At 42.5% G+C, this 15371-nt stretch overlaps 1 protein-coding gene across 1 annotated transcript in view; it reads right to left on the bottom strand.

The window, feature by feature from the left end:
- The window catches only part of PLEKHG7 (pleckstrin homology and RhoGEF domain containing G7), a 32749-nt gene that overhangs the window by 1482 nt on the left and 15896 nt on the right, over positions 1-15371 (bottom strand). The window contains exons 10-17 of the mRNA XM_042025433.1: positions 13458-13553; positions 12061-12174; positions 10191-10365; positions 8145-8260; positions 7276-7369; positions 6746-6825; positions 5337-5496; positions 511-608 (exon numbers count right to left, since the gene is read on the bottom strand). Of these exons, the coding sequence (XP_041881367.1) occupies positions 511-608; positions 5337-5496; positions 6746-6825; positions 7276-7369; positions 8145-8260; positions 10191-10365; positions 12061-12174; positions 13458-13553 (933 nt within the window). The remainder of the gene's footprint in view (positions 1-510; positions 609-5336; positions 5497-6745; positions 6826-7275; positions 7370-8144; positions 8261-10190; positions 10366-12060; positions 12175-13457; positions 13554-15371) is intronic.

The raw sequence follows: 15371 nt of genomic DNA, 5'->3' as shown, positions 1-15371 counted from the left end.
GCTGTTACTAGAAATGTGATATGGTGTGAAAATGAGGGGTAGATTTATATAACAGTGGAATTAATCATACCATCTGTTCAGTCTGAAATTGCAAGATGCATGTTGTGAATAGATGAGCATGAGACAGTTTTCTGATCTGAGTATTACTGCGTGTGAGCTGGGTGTCGGGGGCTTGTTTTGGTGTCGACTTCTCTGGAGGGGCTGACTGTCTTCTGGGACACAAGAAATGGATCTTTTTTTTGTTAGCAATCAGAATTGATACTGTTTTTCAACAAGAATATGACCTGCTATCAACCATGATCGAAAACTGGAGCATGTTCAGCAGCAAAAATTCTGTAACAAATACGTGAGCCAGAGCACTGGGGTGTTATTTTGTTTTCTTTTAGTTTTGGTCAAATGTCACAACTGTAAGAGATTCTTATCACAGCATGACCACTTTTAGGCTGCCATCCTCCTTTAGGGAAAGCATAGCTGTGTAATTAGAGAAGAAAAAAGAGGTGTGCTACCTACCTTGGCAGTTTCTGTCTGAGCTTGTAGCAAGAAGACTGCTATGCACTGCCGATACCTGTTCTCGTGCTGTATTAGAAAAGCATTTCGCAGGCTGAAGACTGTGAAAAAAATGCAAAGTAATATAAATGCACCTCATACAACTCTTAGTCCAATTTTATATCACATTGATTATGATTGAAGAAATTAAAATATGTAAGCATCTTTTCTGATTTCTAAAAGGGCAATTGTACTCTGATAGGGTGAGTTATTTTTGTTGTGTACGGAGCTTTCTTGTTTCAAAACGTTAATTCTGCTTGCATTTGTTTTATTTTTTATTGCTTCATCATTGTGCAGCTAAGGTGCTTTTGAGTCTACCTGAGGATCATTAAGAAATATTTCCCTTCAAAGTGGACTAAATCATAACTGAAATTAGAGAAAAACAAATTTCAAAAATTAAAAAGAAAGGTCCCATTTTTATTTTATTTAAATAAGTCCATATGATGGCTGGCATATGGGGCAGTGGCTGCACTCAGGCTAGTGCTGGCTTCAGGTTCTCCCTGGGCATGTGCCTGAGCTGGTGGTCCTGGGGATGCCCCTGGTTGGCTGCCGGCAGCCAGACACATTGCTTCTGTTTCTGCCAAACTTTTGTTCCTGAAGATGACTCTGAGCATCACGTAGTGCATTTTTCTGCAAGGGGACGAAGCGACACCAATCTCACATGTCTGGAATAAAGGGGAGGCTTAAGTCTGCTATGGAGCAAGCCTGGGGGAAGAGGAGGGAAAAGCATCTTCAGGCAGACAAAACCCTGTGGCAGACAGCAGACATACTTGGGTGGGCTGGTAGTAGCAGGTAGGGGGGCACAGCAACCTGTTCCAGTGCTCTGGATTCACAGGGCACTGCTTTTTTTTAGCTGGAGTTGACGTTGCTCTAAGCAAAGCGATGGTGAACAAGGTGTGGGATTGCCTGCCTGTGAATGCTGTTCCTAAGCAGAGCCCTGCTTCTGAACCCACACAGCCTGAGGAGAGCCCAGATCTTGAGCTGCCAGGGCAAGGCAGCATTTTTCTAAGCCTATTGCAGTCGACATATCTTTTTCATAAATTTATCTAGTCCATATAGTTTGCTCAAAAGCCTTGTACTATGTACAGTATCTTGCTGCTGTGTAATGCTTCTTGTCCAAGTACTTCCAAGTGTTCAAAATGTTTCTGCAAAGTGAAGAGCCCTGTAATCCTAGTTTTACAGAAGAGGAAAGTGGAGCACAGACTGGCTACATTACTGCAGCAAAAATGTATAGCAACAGAGAGGATATGTTTCTGAACTCATGCCTTCTGTCTGTCTGTGGTCAATAGGGAAAGGAACTTTACAGTTCTAAAAATGAATTTGCTGGGCAATGCTTGGCATTAGTCAATAATATTTTCTAAAAGAAATTCTTTGGCAGGAAAGATTAGCAGTCTTTGATATAGTGACATACTAGCGAGTCTTGCCCCTTCAAATGTAGTGTAAAGCGTTATTAGTGGAGCAATAATAAATAGTTGCAGAGATTAAATCCAAAGCAGAATAATAAAAGGAAAGTGATTTTCTAATCAGAAAGTATGTTGCTGCTTAAAACCTTCAGAGCTGGGTTCCTACTGTTACATTTACATGTAAAGTTACATCTCTTGTACAAGGGTGGTGTTTGCAGATAGTTCTGCTTTTAGGGTACCTTCCCGGTGTTATGAATGTGCCATTTTATCTTTTATCCCTTCACTAATGCCTAGGTGGCTTTGGATAAGAACTATCCTACATAATTATCAGCCTCCTGCCTGCTGCCAAAAGGCAAATATATATTGCCACATACATATTTTTTTGTAGTACTTGTATTGAGATTTGTTTATTTTCAGTGTGATGTCAGCCCTTTGCAAACTAATGGATACAGAAGTACTTGCTAGATCAAAAGTCAGGATTTCATTTTTGATTAATGTGATGGATCACATGCCCTTTCTGAGAACATGCAAACTAATCTTTTAGTGCCACCAGTAATAAAAGTCGCTTTGAGACTGCAGATATATTGGCAACATTCCCCAAGGTCACACATTCCAGACAGTATTAAATTTTTTTTTCTCTTGCAAAGGGACATTTTCTGTTGACACTGGAATATTTGCTTGTTGCTTTACACAGAATGGTGGGAATCTGAACTGCAATCTCCCTACAGTAATTTTTCTCACTGTTTTTGCTGTACCTCACCCCAAGGGGTCCTGTATTAGGATGAGGCTTCTGAGGTGGTGTAAGACTACAAGTAAGTAACAGAGACTGCTGTGGCTACAACTGTAATAAAGCTGGTAAGAATATATGGGGGAGAGGTCAGGCAGCAGGGCCCAGGGTGCAGGGAAGGATTGTAGAGTGTACAGGGCCTGGGCTGGAATGCAGACAACAACTTTGTCTATTCTCATGACTGCAGCTGGATCACAGAGATAGAAAGACCCTGGTTAGAAATCTCTATGGGAAATGCTGGCTTGGGAAAAAAAAATCCAAAAATCTTATTTCCATCTCCATTATGGTTTTTATGGTCAGTCTTTTAGGTCCAAACTGGTGAGTGGCTGCACTGCCCTCTCCAGCACCCAGGAGCTGTTGACCTTGCATTCAGCCGGCAGAATGTGGGGCTGCCCTCCCCTCCACCCTGCAGGCAAATGGTGGCTGATGCATTTGCTCCATTTCTGCTGGTTTGGCACAGGGACTTATTAGGCAGACAGACAGTGCCTGGTGCATGTTTAAAAGAAGGTCATTATTCTGTGTGTTCATCCCCTTATCTCATCTTTAGTCATTTTTCTTTTATTGCCTACCTTTATATCCTCTCAGCATTGATGCTGAATGCTAAATAGTCTGGGGTGAATGTATTTCAACATTCTCATAAATTTTACAGGCTCTAGGTTTATTTTCCATATCTGTTGCTTTCACACAGACCACTGTAGCTCTCTAAGCTTTTCCTCTCAGTCTTTAGGATTAGGATAACCCTGGAGCCCAGAGACTTGTATTTCTTGTCATTCTCTTTGATATAGGAGGCTCCTGTGATCTTGGCAGTGTTAGACTGAGTCATTAAGGCTGGAAAAGACCTCCAGAATCATTGAGTCCAACCTTAGTGCTGTGGTCTAGCTGACATGGTGGTGTTCAGTCAAAGTGCCACCTCCTATCGTTTCTTGAACACTTCCAGGGGTGCTGACTCCACCACCTCCCTGGGCAGCCTGTTCCAATCCTTAACCAGCCTTTCTGTGAAAAAATTCTGATGCCCAACCTGTACCTCTCCTGGTGCAGCTTGAGGCCATTTCCTCCTGTCCTGTTGCTGGTTGCCTGGGAGAAGAAATAATCCCCCATAAGGCTACAGCCTCTTTTCAGGTAGTTGTAGAGAGTGATGAGGTCACCTCCGAGCCTCCTTTTCTGCAGGCTAAACACCCCGAGCTCCCTCAGCTACTCCTCACAGGACTTACTCTTTAGACCCTGCCCTGGCTTCACTGCTCTTCTCTAGACACACTCCAGATTCTCAATGTGCTTTTTGTAGTGAGGGGCCCAGAGCTGGACACACAATTTGAGGTGTGGCCTCACCACTGCCAAGTACAGGGGATCGGTTTCTTCCCTGGTCCTGCTGGCCACACTATTGCTGACACAGGCCAGGATGTCATTGCCTTTTTGGCCGCCTGGGCACACGCTGGCTCATGTTCAGCTGGCTGTCAACCAGCACCTCCAGGTCCTTTTCTTTTGGGCTGCTTTTCAGCCACTCTTCCCCAAACCCATAGTGCTGCATGGGGTTGTTGTGACTGAAGCGCAGGACCCGGAACTTCACCTTAACTGAATCTCATGCAGTTGGCCTCAGCCTGTTGATGCAGCCTGCCTAGATCCCTCTGCAGAGCCTTCCTGCCTCCCAGTGGATCAACACTCCTACCCAAATTAATGTCATCTATGAACTGAGTTCCCTCACTCCTGTCATCCAGGTCTTTTATGAAGGTGTTAAACAGGACCATCCCCAATACAGAGCTCTGGGGAGCATCGCTAAGGACTGGCCTTCAACTGGATGTGGCACCATTCACCACCAACGTGAGGTGTGTGAGAGCCTGCTGTGTCAGTGGCTCAGACCAAGGGGAGGCCTGATGTTCATGCCTGCTCCCTGACCCCTTGGTGACTTCAGGAAGGTTGTTTTGGCAGGGTAAGGGTGGTCATTCTGTGGCAGTCAGCCCTCCTCCACTCCTCACCCAACTGCACAGCAGCAGTAATAGGAGGCATATTCCCCAGTGATGTGTTTGGATATCTGAGAACAAGGAAGCATTGATGTATGGTGGGTGATTTCCATCCTCTCAAGAGCTGGTGGAGATGTGAGTAGGAGCAGTAGCAGGAGTTAAATCTCCTCTCCAGCCTCTTTGAGAATGGCTGCTGTGTATGTGGGAGGACACCCAGGAGAACAATCTAGTGGTACAGCTGAAAAAATGCTGCATAACTAATATGGAATTGAAAATGTTCTTGGGAAGGATGCCTGGGGTCTGATAGAGAGTATTAGGACAGTTAGGACAAGTCCTGGCTTGTCAGAAAGAAGTCATTGGAATCTTGATACCTCCTTTGGGGTGAATGGATAATATGTGACAGTCACTGGTGTGTGTGTGAGTCACTGCTGGCAGCAGGGGGTGCGGGCTGTGAAGTCTGAGGCAGTAGCTCATGCCTCACAGAAGGAGCAGAGCTGTGAAGCCAGGCAGTGCTGAGGCACCAGTGTTTGCACTCCAGGCACCTGAGGGTGGTTTGTGGGCAAACAGCAGCTTGTCCTTACGCTACCACACACAGTGCATTGACATGGTGTTTATGCAGGCATTCAAGTGTATGCAGGCACATACCTGTAATGTGGACGGGTTCAACGTTTTTCAGTATGAGTCTGTCTAGTGGGATGGGCTGGTCTAGGACTGTGCAAAGTCCCCCCTCTCTTATGAAGGACTGCAGCTCAGGAGTGAGGGAAGGACAGACAGGGATTAAGCTGGTGTCTGAGCCTCCATATTTCTGGGAATAGAAAATTAAGTTGGTTAGCAGGTTGTCTGCCATCTGCTCATGAAGTATAGGGACTAAACAACTCTAAATTATGTGCTTTCCCTTATCAAAGATACACAGACATCTTATTTGCCTGAGGAATCTTAGAAAAACTGGCTGGTACCTGGAGCTCTCCTGCAAGGTCACACCTTGCATTAAAAAGCTACAATAGACACACAAGTCCATAAGCCGAAAACAGTCAAAGGCATTCCAAAAGTATTTTTCCCCTTCCCCTCATTATTTTAATAGCAGGTTTTTTTCTCCATTCCTTGGAATTATGTTTCCCCATCTCCCCTCTTGTATATGCACAAGACAGAATTCCCAGAGCTCCAGCTCAGTTGCAGCCCTTCACAGAAGGTTCACCGACACATGTACGTGGGACAACCCTCAAAGAGATTTGCCTAAGGGTACCAGGTCTCTTGAATTTCTGCTTCCTTCACCACCCCTGTTGCTAAGGGATGGTGCTGCTAGTCTAAAACCTCTGACTGCATGCTTTCTCTATCACCTTTCTAAAGCAGAACACCTGCTTCTTTAAAAAAAACCCAGGAGATTTATCACAGGTCCATTTAGACTCAGTTTACATCAGTTTCATAAATGTAATAAGCTAGATGCACTCATACATGGAAGTTTTAGGAATTTCAGGTCTTCTGTTGGTGTCTAAATACAGATATTTGTCATCTATAGAACTCTATAGAATCATTCATCAAGAAACATTTTCTTAAGAGGAATCATTATATCTCAGTTTTAAACTTGGGGAAATCAAGGCAAAGAGAGGACAACTAGAAGTGTAGCCAATCTTCCATCAGTTTTAGCCTTTCCCTGTTTTTTTCCTTTTAACTTTTTTTCTTCTTTCCAAAAGTTCTGATATCTCTGGAATAAAAAATTCTCAGGTTGCAGGGACCGTTAGAAAAAATCTTACATTCCTGAAACTTTTCTGAGATTTGGGAATCCAGCACATCAGAACAACATCAGGAAGATAGTAAGGTCTTGTAATATAAATTCTGCCTGTAATAGTGTTCCTGTACCATACTGAGCCTAGGAGTAGGCTATTGAATCAGTGTTATGGTTTGCTGTTTACATAAGGAAGTATCAGCTGTTCTTCATGCTGATTAGTCATCCTGTATTTTTATCATTAGATCAAACTTCCAAAGTACATTCAAAATCCATCCAAAAGCTAAGAAACGTAACAACTGCAACCATCTATATCTCTAGACATCGTTACCTTTTTGTTACGTTTAATTTTGGTAATTAGTAGGAAATCATCGAATAAGAAGAGGTAGACGTCAAGGAGTCTTGTGCTTTCTGAGAAGGAAAACAAAAAAATCACTTTTATGGTGTGATTATTTTAAGGAATTGCTACTTCTAAGATGAGTCACATTTATGAATCGCTGCACCTTACAGAATGCTTTTAACAAAGGAGCCTCATTTCCAATATAGTTCACAACTTGTCCTCCAGTCTTCATTCTCAAATGCACTAAATCATATGTCGCAGTCATTTTGGCTACTAAACTTGTACCTTGTAGCAGCTATCTCATTGCTTGCCTGCCAGGAAAACTGACCTTAAACAATCATACTACTCATCCTATTGGCAATTTGGCTGTACCTCAGTCTCTCTCTGAAAAGCTGTACAGTTGCTTTTTCTTTCCTGCACTTGTCCAAATGCTGTTGCAAAGGTTCATTCTGGACCTGCCATAACAATGTATAATTCTATATTAAGCTATCTCTGGACACCAGGACATTCAGGGACATTACCTGCTAGCATCAGCCGCCCTTCATGAAGGAGAAGTCTGTTCACTGAAGACAAAATGTTTTCACTGCTGTTTTCTCTTAAGTTTTGCTTCAAACACTTGACCCCAAAAAAATGAGAAAGAGAGAGAAAATGGGGAATCATGCATAATAGATGATGAACTGGGAGGCAACCAGCAGGTAAACAAGATGAGCATATGTGTGTTCTTACCTCAGGCTGAATACATCACACAGCTGATAACTGAACATGGCTGTATTTCTTCAGCAGTGCTGTTGCTTAGATGTGTTTATGCTTTTGAAATGTTAAGCTGGGTTTTACTTTTCCGAAGTGAGTTTAATAGTTTTTGCAGCCATGTATGTGAACAGACACAATCCTTGAGAGGAGACCCACTTGATGTTACCATAGTGCTGCTTAAAATCTGTCTGTTTGGGTAAAGGGGTAACTACAGCAGAAATGTGCACACCCAGGTATGCTGTGTAATTTTTTGTAATGCAATTAAAGTGTAAATGGAAAGTTCTTTCGCTCAGCTTGAGAAGTGAAAGAGGCAAATAATTTCTACTTTATTAAATGCTGGTAGTCCTTACAGCTATCCCATTTCATTCTGTCCCCTAAAAGCAAATATGGTTGAGTCCTCCTGGATTGTACCATTATCCTCTCTTGGATGCTAACTGAGAGCAACCCATGCTGTCATCCAAGGCACTGTGTGTATTCAGCTACAGTGCTTGCAGTGCCCAGGCTGCAGCTGCTCCTGTTAGAGCAGAGCCATCCCCACTAACTAGAATCCAGACAACCATCCAACTTTAGACCACACTATGAAGATAGATAGGAAATGAAACCCTCTTTTAGAAAAAAATGCCCTTTAAAATCTGCTTACCTCTGGGACAAAGAACCTTTTGTCACGATCCCAGACCTGAGGCCAAATTATGACCTCTTGCAGCTGCCTGAACTTCTGAAAGTTGTCCAACCATTTCACTTTACCTTCCAGATCCCCTGAAATGTGTGAAACACCAGTTACTGCCAGGGCTGGCAAAAGCAGTCCTGTTTCTAGAAGATGCTGAATACTGATTTTCTCCAGTGCAAGCCGAAGTGCCTCACGTGTAAGGCCCCAGATGAAATCTTGATCTCATTGTAAAAAATGCCTAAACTCTACTTAGATCAGCAGGGGCAGAATTTCAATTCATGCATTCAAAGATGCTTAAATTAATTGCTAAATGAAAAGGTTGTGTTTACTAATCTGTCTGGGGAACAGAGGAAATCATATTAAACTCAAACTGTAATCTTAAAAATGTCTTTAAAAAAAGTGCTGTCATTCTAAACTCTCTGGTATAGCGAGAGAAAAATATTTTTCATTTCATATATACAGTTTATAAAAAGACTGTTGAAATTAATGAGAATTAATTTCAGAGGAATTGTTGCCAGGAGTGACTGAAGTATTTAACTGAGGTGGGCTTCCCTCAAAATCTGAAAAATGGGGACTGTGTCTTTGCTGATTCAGGGCCATTATGGGGAAAGTTTTAATGGACCTGCAACTTAAATTTCAAGTTTTTGAGTGGAGTGGTATTGCAGATAATGGTTTCAGACACACACCTCCCCACCAGAAGGGGAGTGCTTGGACTACAACTGTTCTTTATGTTACTGATTTACTGATCAAAAAATGAGGGCAGATCTTTGTCAGGTGTATGTGAATAAAGAGGGGTCACCCTTCTATCTTCAGTTTCCTTGATCCAGAGATGTCTAATTTCTGGAAGGACCTATTTATTCTGCCAGTAATACTCTCCAGATATCCCATGGTCTTTTGTGGCCATACCTAAAACTGCTGTCCTTCCAGCAGACATACTCAGGCTAGCAACAAACCCATCTTACTTTCCTATGGGACACGTTCTGCGCAGAGAGGTGCGCTCCTTGTGTGGGCATCGTAAGACTTGGCAAGAGGAGAAAGAACCCCAGTCTCTCTTTTAGGTGGTCATTCTGTAATTGGAGTATTTATTTAAGAAGAAGGAGCCCCAGATTTATGTATCTCTAGAATGCATTAACTCTCTCTCTGCCACATCTCCTGAGGAGATGTTCAAGCCTTCAGCCTCCAGCATGGGCAGAAGGATGGCAGCAGGGGTTAGGGTTACTCTCTGAGTGAGCCACCATGCTGGGTTGCTCAAGGCCCTGGTGTGCTGCTCATGAGAATGAAGCACTATCTGGTACTTATCCCTGTCAAGACTGCTGTGATAAGTGATTTGCTGATGTATTGTCTTGTCTTGGATTTCAGTGGGGGCTGCAGGAGGCCGTTGGGGGATAAACCTATCTGCTGATGAACTATATGGTCATAAGGCTCTAAAAGATGCACTTGAATCTCCCCGAACAAGACTGAATTAATAAATTATTTACTTAAAACAAAATGCAGGGAAAAAGTTAATATCTGGACCAACCCCTTGTTTTCCACAATAGCTGGAGAAAATCTGTAGCTGAGACAACTTTACATGGTAGGACCCTGTCATTAGTGAAAGGTCACAGACATAATATTCCCCTTGTGAGCGCAAATTTATCCTCTTAAGGATCAGCCCTAAAAAAAAATCCTCCTTAGACATGAATCCAACTGAAAGACTTCTTTGTTTGAGGTTTCTTGATATGTTCCAATTTGAGATCTGCTCTTAATTGTTTGCCTGTCACTGCAGATGATTCTGAGAAAATACGAGTGACTCACTGATTTGGGAGTCCTGTGACATTGCTCAGAGAGGCTTTGACAGCACAAGGTTGCCCAAATAATTCCCTACAGAATGAGGTTCAGGACTGTGGAAAGGCACATACATCCTTGTTGCATTTCTGCGGAGACACGTGACCAATTCACACTTCAAAGGACATGCTCAGGAAAGCCACATAACTTTCTAATTTGTAACTGCATACTTGACTTTCAATCTTTGTTACTTACTTATGGACTTTTCCACCTTCTCTTTAAGTGACTGGATAAAACTTTTCTCTGTTTCATCAGTGCTCCTCTTCCAGATGTTGTTGAGGAGGAGGGGATACCGCGTCAATCGATGCAGAGGAGCAACTAGCAGCTCTGGCAGATGCAACCTCTTGCACTGTTCATTTTGTTCACACCACTGCTGAAGACAAAGAAAATCTGCCTTAGGCATCAGCTTGCTTCTGGCTGGGAGGTAGCAAACAGTTTTCTGCATCATTAGCTGGCTGTAATGAGACAGGGACTAATAAAAGATGAATTTCTCACACAGGGAGAGCAAGGGCAATGTAAAGGCTCTTGTCACAGTTTAATCCAGCAAGTATCTAAACCACACAGCCACTCATTCACTCTTCACTTCCTCCTGTGGGATGGGGAAGAGAAGTGGGAAATAAAAAAGAAAGTTTGTAGTTTGAGATAAAGGCAGTTTAATAGAACAGAAACAGAAGGGAAAAAAAATAACAGAATCTACAAAACAAGTGGTGCACAATGCTCACCATCCACTGATCAATGCCCAGCCAATCCCAGAGCAGAGGCCCCCCCCAGCCAGCTTTCCCTCTGGTTCATATACTGAGGATGACACCATATGGTATGGAATACCCCTTGGGTCACTTGGGGTCACCTGTTCTGGCTGTGCCCCCTCCCGACTTCTTGTGCCCACCAGACTCCTTGCTGGTGGTGGTGAGAGACAGAAAAGTCCTTGACTTAGTGCAAACTGCTTAGCAACAAGTAAACATCAGTGTGTTATCAAGATTACTCTCATCTTAAATCCAAGCTACAACACTATGCCAGCTACCAAGAGCAAACCAAGGACAGCTCTCTACAGGGGGAATTGCATTGCCCCTCCAGATTCACTTTCTGCATCGCTTCTTACCATTCCCGATGCTGTGGCCATGTTATCATATCAAGTAGGGCTCTTATTTATCTGCTGTTCTAATTTTCTCAGGAAAAACTTTAAAAATTAACCTGAGTTATGTTTGAAAGCCACCTTATATTTTAGGGTCGCTGCTACTTGCCACAGGGGAACATTTTCCCTAGGTATGAATGTATGAAATCCTCATCAGGGAGCAAGCAGTGTGAAGCTCCAAGGCCCAAGCTGCAGTTTGCCTGCCATAAAGAGGTGCCCTTCCAGTTTTGGGCTGCCTATGAGAAAAGCCCACTACTTCAGTTTCTCTTTCTAAGCCTGTAATTTTGAGGATCATTCTTAAGTATTTACAGGACACACTGGTCTGCTAATGATGTCAGAAAGAGCAGAGCCTGAGATCCCCACCACTGTACTGTCTAGAGCTGTTGCTTAATGCAGTGTCAGCAAAGACAGAACCTGCTGTAGTGCTGCAACTTGATAAAGACATAACTGATAGCTCTTTCCAGCCTTAGAGGGAGGTAAATGCTCCCTTACTGGTATTTTTTTGATGCCAAAGTAAAACATTTGAGAGAATTTACAATATGGATTGATTTTTGTGTCTTTTTTTTCCTGTAACAATTTCACTTTGTTAAGGTGGAGGTCACTGAGTCAAGGGATTATGTGCAAAACATCTGAATGGAAGAGGCTAGTAGTTTGTATTTTCTGCCCGCAAAAATGCAGTCCAGCTCTTCCCCTCTTATCTGTTCTAAATTACAAGTAGGGACTTTCACACATGCAGGTGAACATACACTCAGAAGGGTGACTTATTGGTGATAGGCTCTGCAGTTCAAAAAATCCATGTTAAATGCTATCTACACAGTTTTGCTGCTAATGAATATTCCTAATTTCCTGTTAAAATGCTGTCATAAGGTAGGAAGGCTGAAGACAACAACAACAACAACAACAGCAACGCCAACAACAGAACCATCACTTTACTTTCAGGTAGATGCTAAAATCTTCTCTCTGTCTCAGTTTTTCCAAGTAGAAGACAGCAGAGGTATAATTAAGGCAATAAATCTGGTGTGTCTGGCAGAGGTCACCCTGAAAAAACTGCAGAAAAGGTTTGGAAATTTATCAAAAAATACCATGACAAAGGGAGAAACAACAGTTCTGAGTTTGTAATGTGCATTTTATCTGATATTTCCTTGTCCCTAGGAAAATGAAAGAAGAGAGAAAGGGGGAATTAAAAAAGTAAAGGGCAGTTAAAACAGCAAGAAACTGTAAAGTAGTAAAAATACCACAACAATGCTCAAATGATGTATGGGAGTACTGTTCTAACAGCTCTGCAGAGGTGTGGCACATTCTTAGACTTTGTTTCACTAGAAATAAATGATGTGAAATTCATGTGGAAGTTGAAGATGAAACCCACTATTTCTGAAACAGCTTTGATGACTTCATGTAGCATGGTATTTTATATTTGAGTATGCTCTTAGAAATAACAGGATAGCCTTATTTAGGTTGGAGATGTTGAATGTCATGGGTGATAAAATGCAGCTTTGTCTGGGATTTTGTTTGTCTACACAGAAAATTATCAATAAATGCCTGAAGTCAGAGGTCACAGGGGCAAGAACCCAAGCTCTAGCCTTAATTCCTCTTTTAAAAATCTTAGCACTGAGGTAGGGTCTTTTATTGTGTCCCAGAAGTTTTCTAATGGCCTCTACTGCTAGGGAAGGTTCCGGTCGATCATTTGACTTTCAGTCTTCATTAATATTTCCAACTTTACAAGCATTGGGAAGTTGTGCAGGAATTAGAGCTCCTGTAGATTACTGTTCAGGCAACTGCCTCTTTCACCACACAGACTGGCCAAAAAGGTTGCAGGGCAGGCAGGGCTTCACAGTGGCAGGACACCTGAGGCTGTGCCTCTCTTGCTTAACTGACCCCAGCCAAAGTGTAATTTCAGTCCCACCCAACTCTTAATAAGCACTTATAAACACTTGTGGGTCTGGTCCATGGGGTGAAGAAGGATCTGTGTGAAGGAGTGCAAGGAGGCAGTGATGGGGATGGGGTCTGGTCTCAGGGAAGCATCTTCCATAGTGGGAAGCTTGCCTCTGCCAGTGGAGTAGTCTCCTCAGAGTCTGGGCTGCTGTTCCCCAGGAAGGGAAAATCTTTCCACACTTTATTTCACATACAGAGCACCTTTCCATGACTGCTTCAAACATTCCAGTGAATAAAAATCAAAACATCCTTGTCATAGGAACTACTAGAGGCTGAGACCAAATTGCCTGTGGCAGATGGCATGGACTTGACTGACCTGATTGCTCTGAAGCACCTGTATGCCATGATAAATGGTCTGCTGCTTGTATTACAAGCAAGAATACTTCTAATTATGTTACCGTTCTGAGTATGGAGCTGAAATCCATAGGAGAGTCTGACTTGCTGACATGCTTCTTCGCAGCTTCAAAAAAAGTTTTCAGTAAACTGAGACTTATCTAAGGGAAAAAAAGAGAGAAATTTGCATCAGTGATTGGAAGTTAAGATTAAAGGAACTTTATTTCCCATCCCTGGCCTCTCCAAAGGCTCCAAGTGTAATGTGTGCCTATACTTACCTCTAACATTGCCAGAATTGTCTTCAGAATTATGCCCAGAATGCTTTAATTAGTCGGAAGCTAAACCAAATCTATACAAATACATACTTACGTTGTGATAATGCCTTACGACAAAAGCTTTGAAACAAGATTAGCTAGTCCATTTAAACTTGTCTTAGGGTAGCAGCTGTATTTGACATGGGTTGACATTAAAAATGACAATGGATGAGTAGTATCTTGTGGGAAACTCTGTGTATGACAGAGCTGTGACAATTAAGGAAGCCTTCATGGTCATTTGAGGAAGACACCATCTTTCATAGTTTGAGTTTCATACAACTGAAGGTGAAGGAAGTATCTATAAAATACTACAGAAAGTCACATATTCCCCATAAGTTAACTTTACATGTTTATATTGGATTCAAAAGTGCCTACCTTATCAGTCAGATGGGACTGCAAGCCTGCTCCTAAGCTCACACTTTTGTCCTGAACACACTGTTTTCACACAAATTCATGACTGGACTAAGTTGTTGGCCAAATTTTAGGCCAGAAGGGCACATCAGTCCTCTGTGATACTGCTACAAACTGTAATAGCTGCAGACTGCTTTGTTTGGTGTATTTATGGGGGCAAGGATACTTATAGGATGATGCTCATTCTTTAATTTTGACCTTTACAACTTTTCCAGCATGTATTTTTTCATGGATTTGGCCTGCTGTCAAGAAGATATGCGTGCTGTAAAATGCATGAAAAAAGGCACAAAAGGCATTGAGAGCAGTTTCTTTCTCCTACATTTATTCACTATTTTAAGTATGCATAACAGATGATCATTTATCATCCTCATTAATAAGGACAAAAAATTAGAAAGTAAACCCAGAAATTTTTTCAGATAATTCTCTCAAGACATGACCAAGCTCCAGCCAAGCTCAAAGCTAAGTGGAACACAGCAATATACCCCACTCTCTTCTTTGAACAAGAACAAAGGAATCAACAGCCACACATCTGCTGAACTCTAGTAGTTGCCTGCATGTACAGTCTCAGTCCACAACAAGCCAAAGATGAAACCTGTCAGCTAAAAACCTGCTGGTTGGTCATTCAGCAGTTCACCAGGTGTGAGGTCTGTGACTGAGCAGCTGTGCCTTGCTCATGTGTTTGAGTTCTGGCTTATTGTCCCTACTTTGAAGACCTTTCTCAAGTTTCTTGTTTTGGCTAAAAAGGGAGATACTCACTATTAAGAGAATTACAATAAGGCAAAGAAATTGAACTCAGCAGCTGATTCAGGGCACGTGATGTGATTGTGAGTAGTCATTCAATTAAGGCAGCTGCAGAATTCTTTCCAAAATTCACTTTACAATGAAGGGTGAGGTGTCCTGTAAAAGGGCCCTCAAGCTAAGAAAAATAGTTTTGTTTCTAAAGTAATGTGAAAGCTATTTTTGACTTAGGGGTTTTTAACTTTCAGGAGCTGAAAATGGTCTCCCAGCAACTGGTCAAAAGCAGCAAGGATCTGGAGTACATCACAGCCAAGCCTTGTGGCCTCTCTCCTCCTGGACAGTGCAGGGTAAGTAGCACATGAGCACAGAGCATCCAGTCTGTGTGGGAGAGATCCTCACACATATGCCAAGGGACACCTCAGCAGGAGAGAGGGGGTCACCATTTTGTTTTAACTTGCTCTATTGGAATGGCATAGTAGACAGCACAGTCTTTGTGCCCATCTGTTTGCAAAAGGG

Source organism: Corvus kubaryi, unplaced genomic scaffold (assembly GCF_017639235.1).
Source record: "Corvus kubaryi isolate FWS band 111438036 unplaced genomic scaffold, C.kubaryi_AGA036_p1.0 129, whole genome shotgun sequence".
NCBI classification, from domain to species: domain Eukaryota; kingdom Metazoa; phylum Chordata; class Aves; order Passeriformes; family Corvidae; genus Corvus; species Corvus kubaryi.
This window is presented reverse-complemented; position numbering and strand designations above follow the sequence as displayed.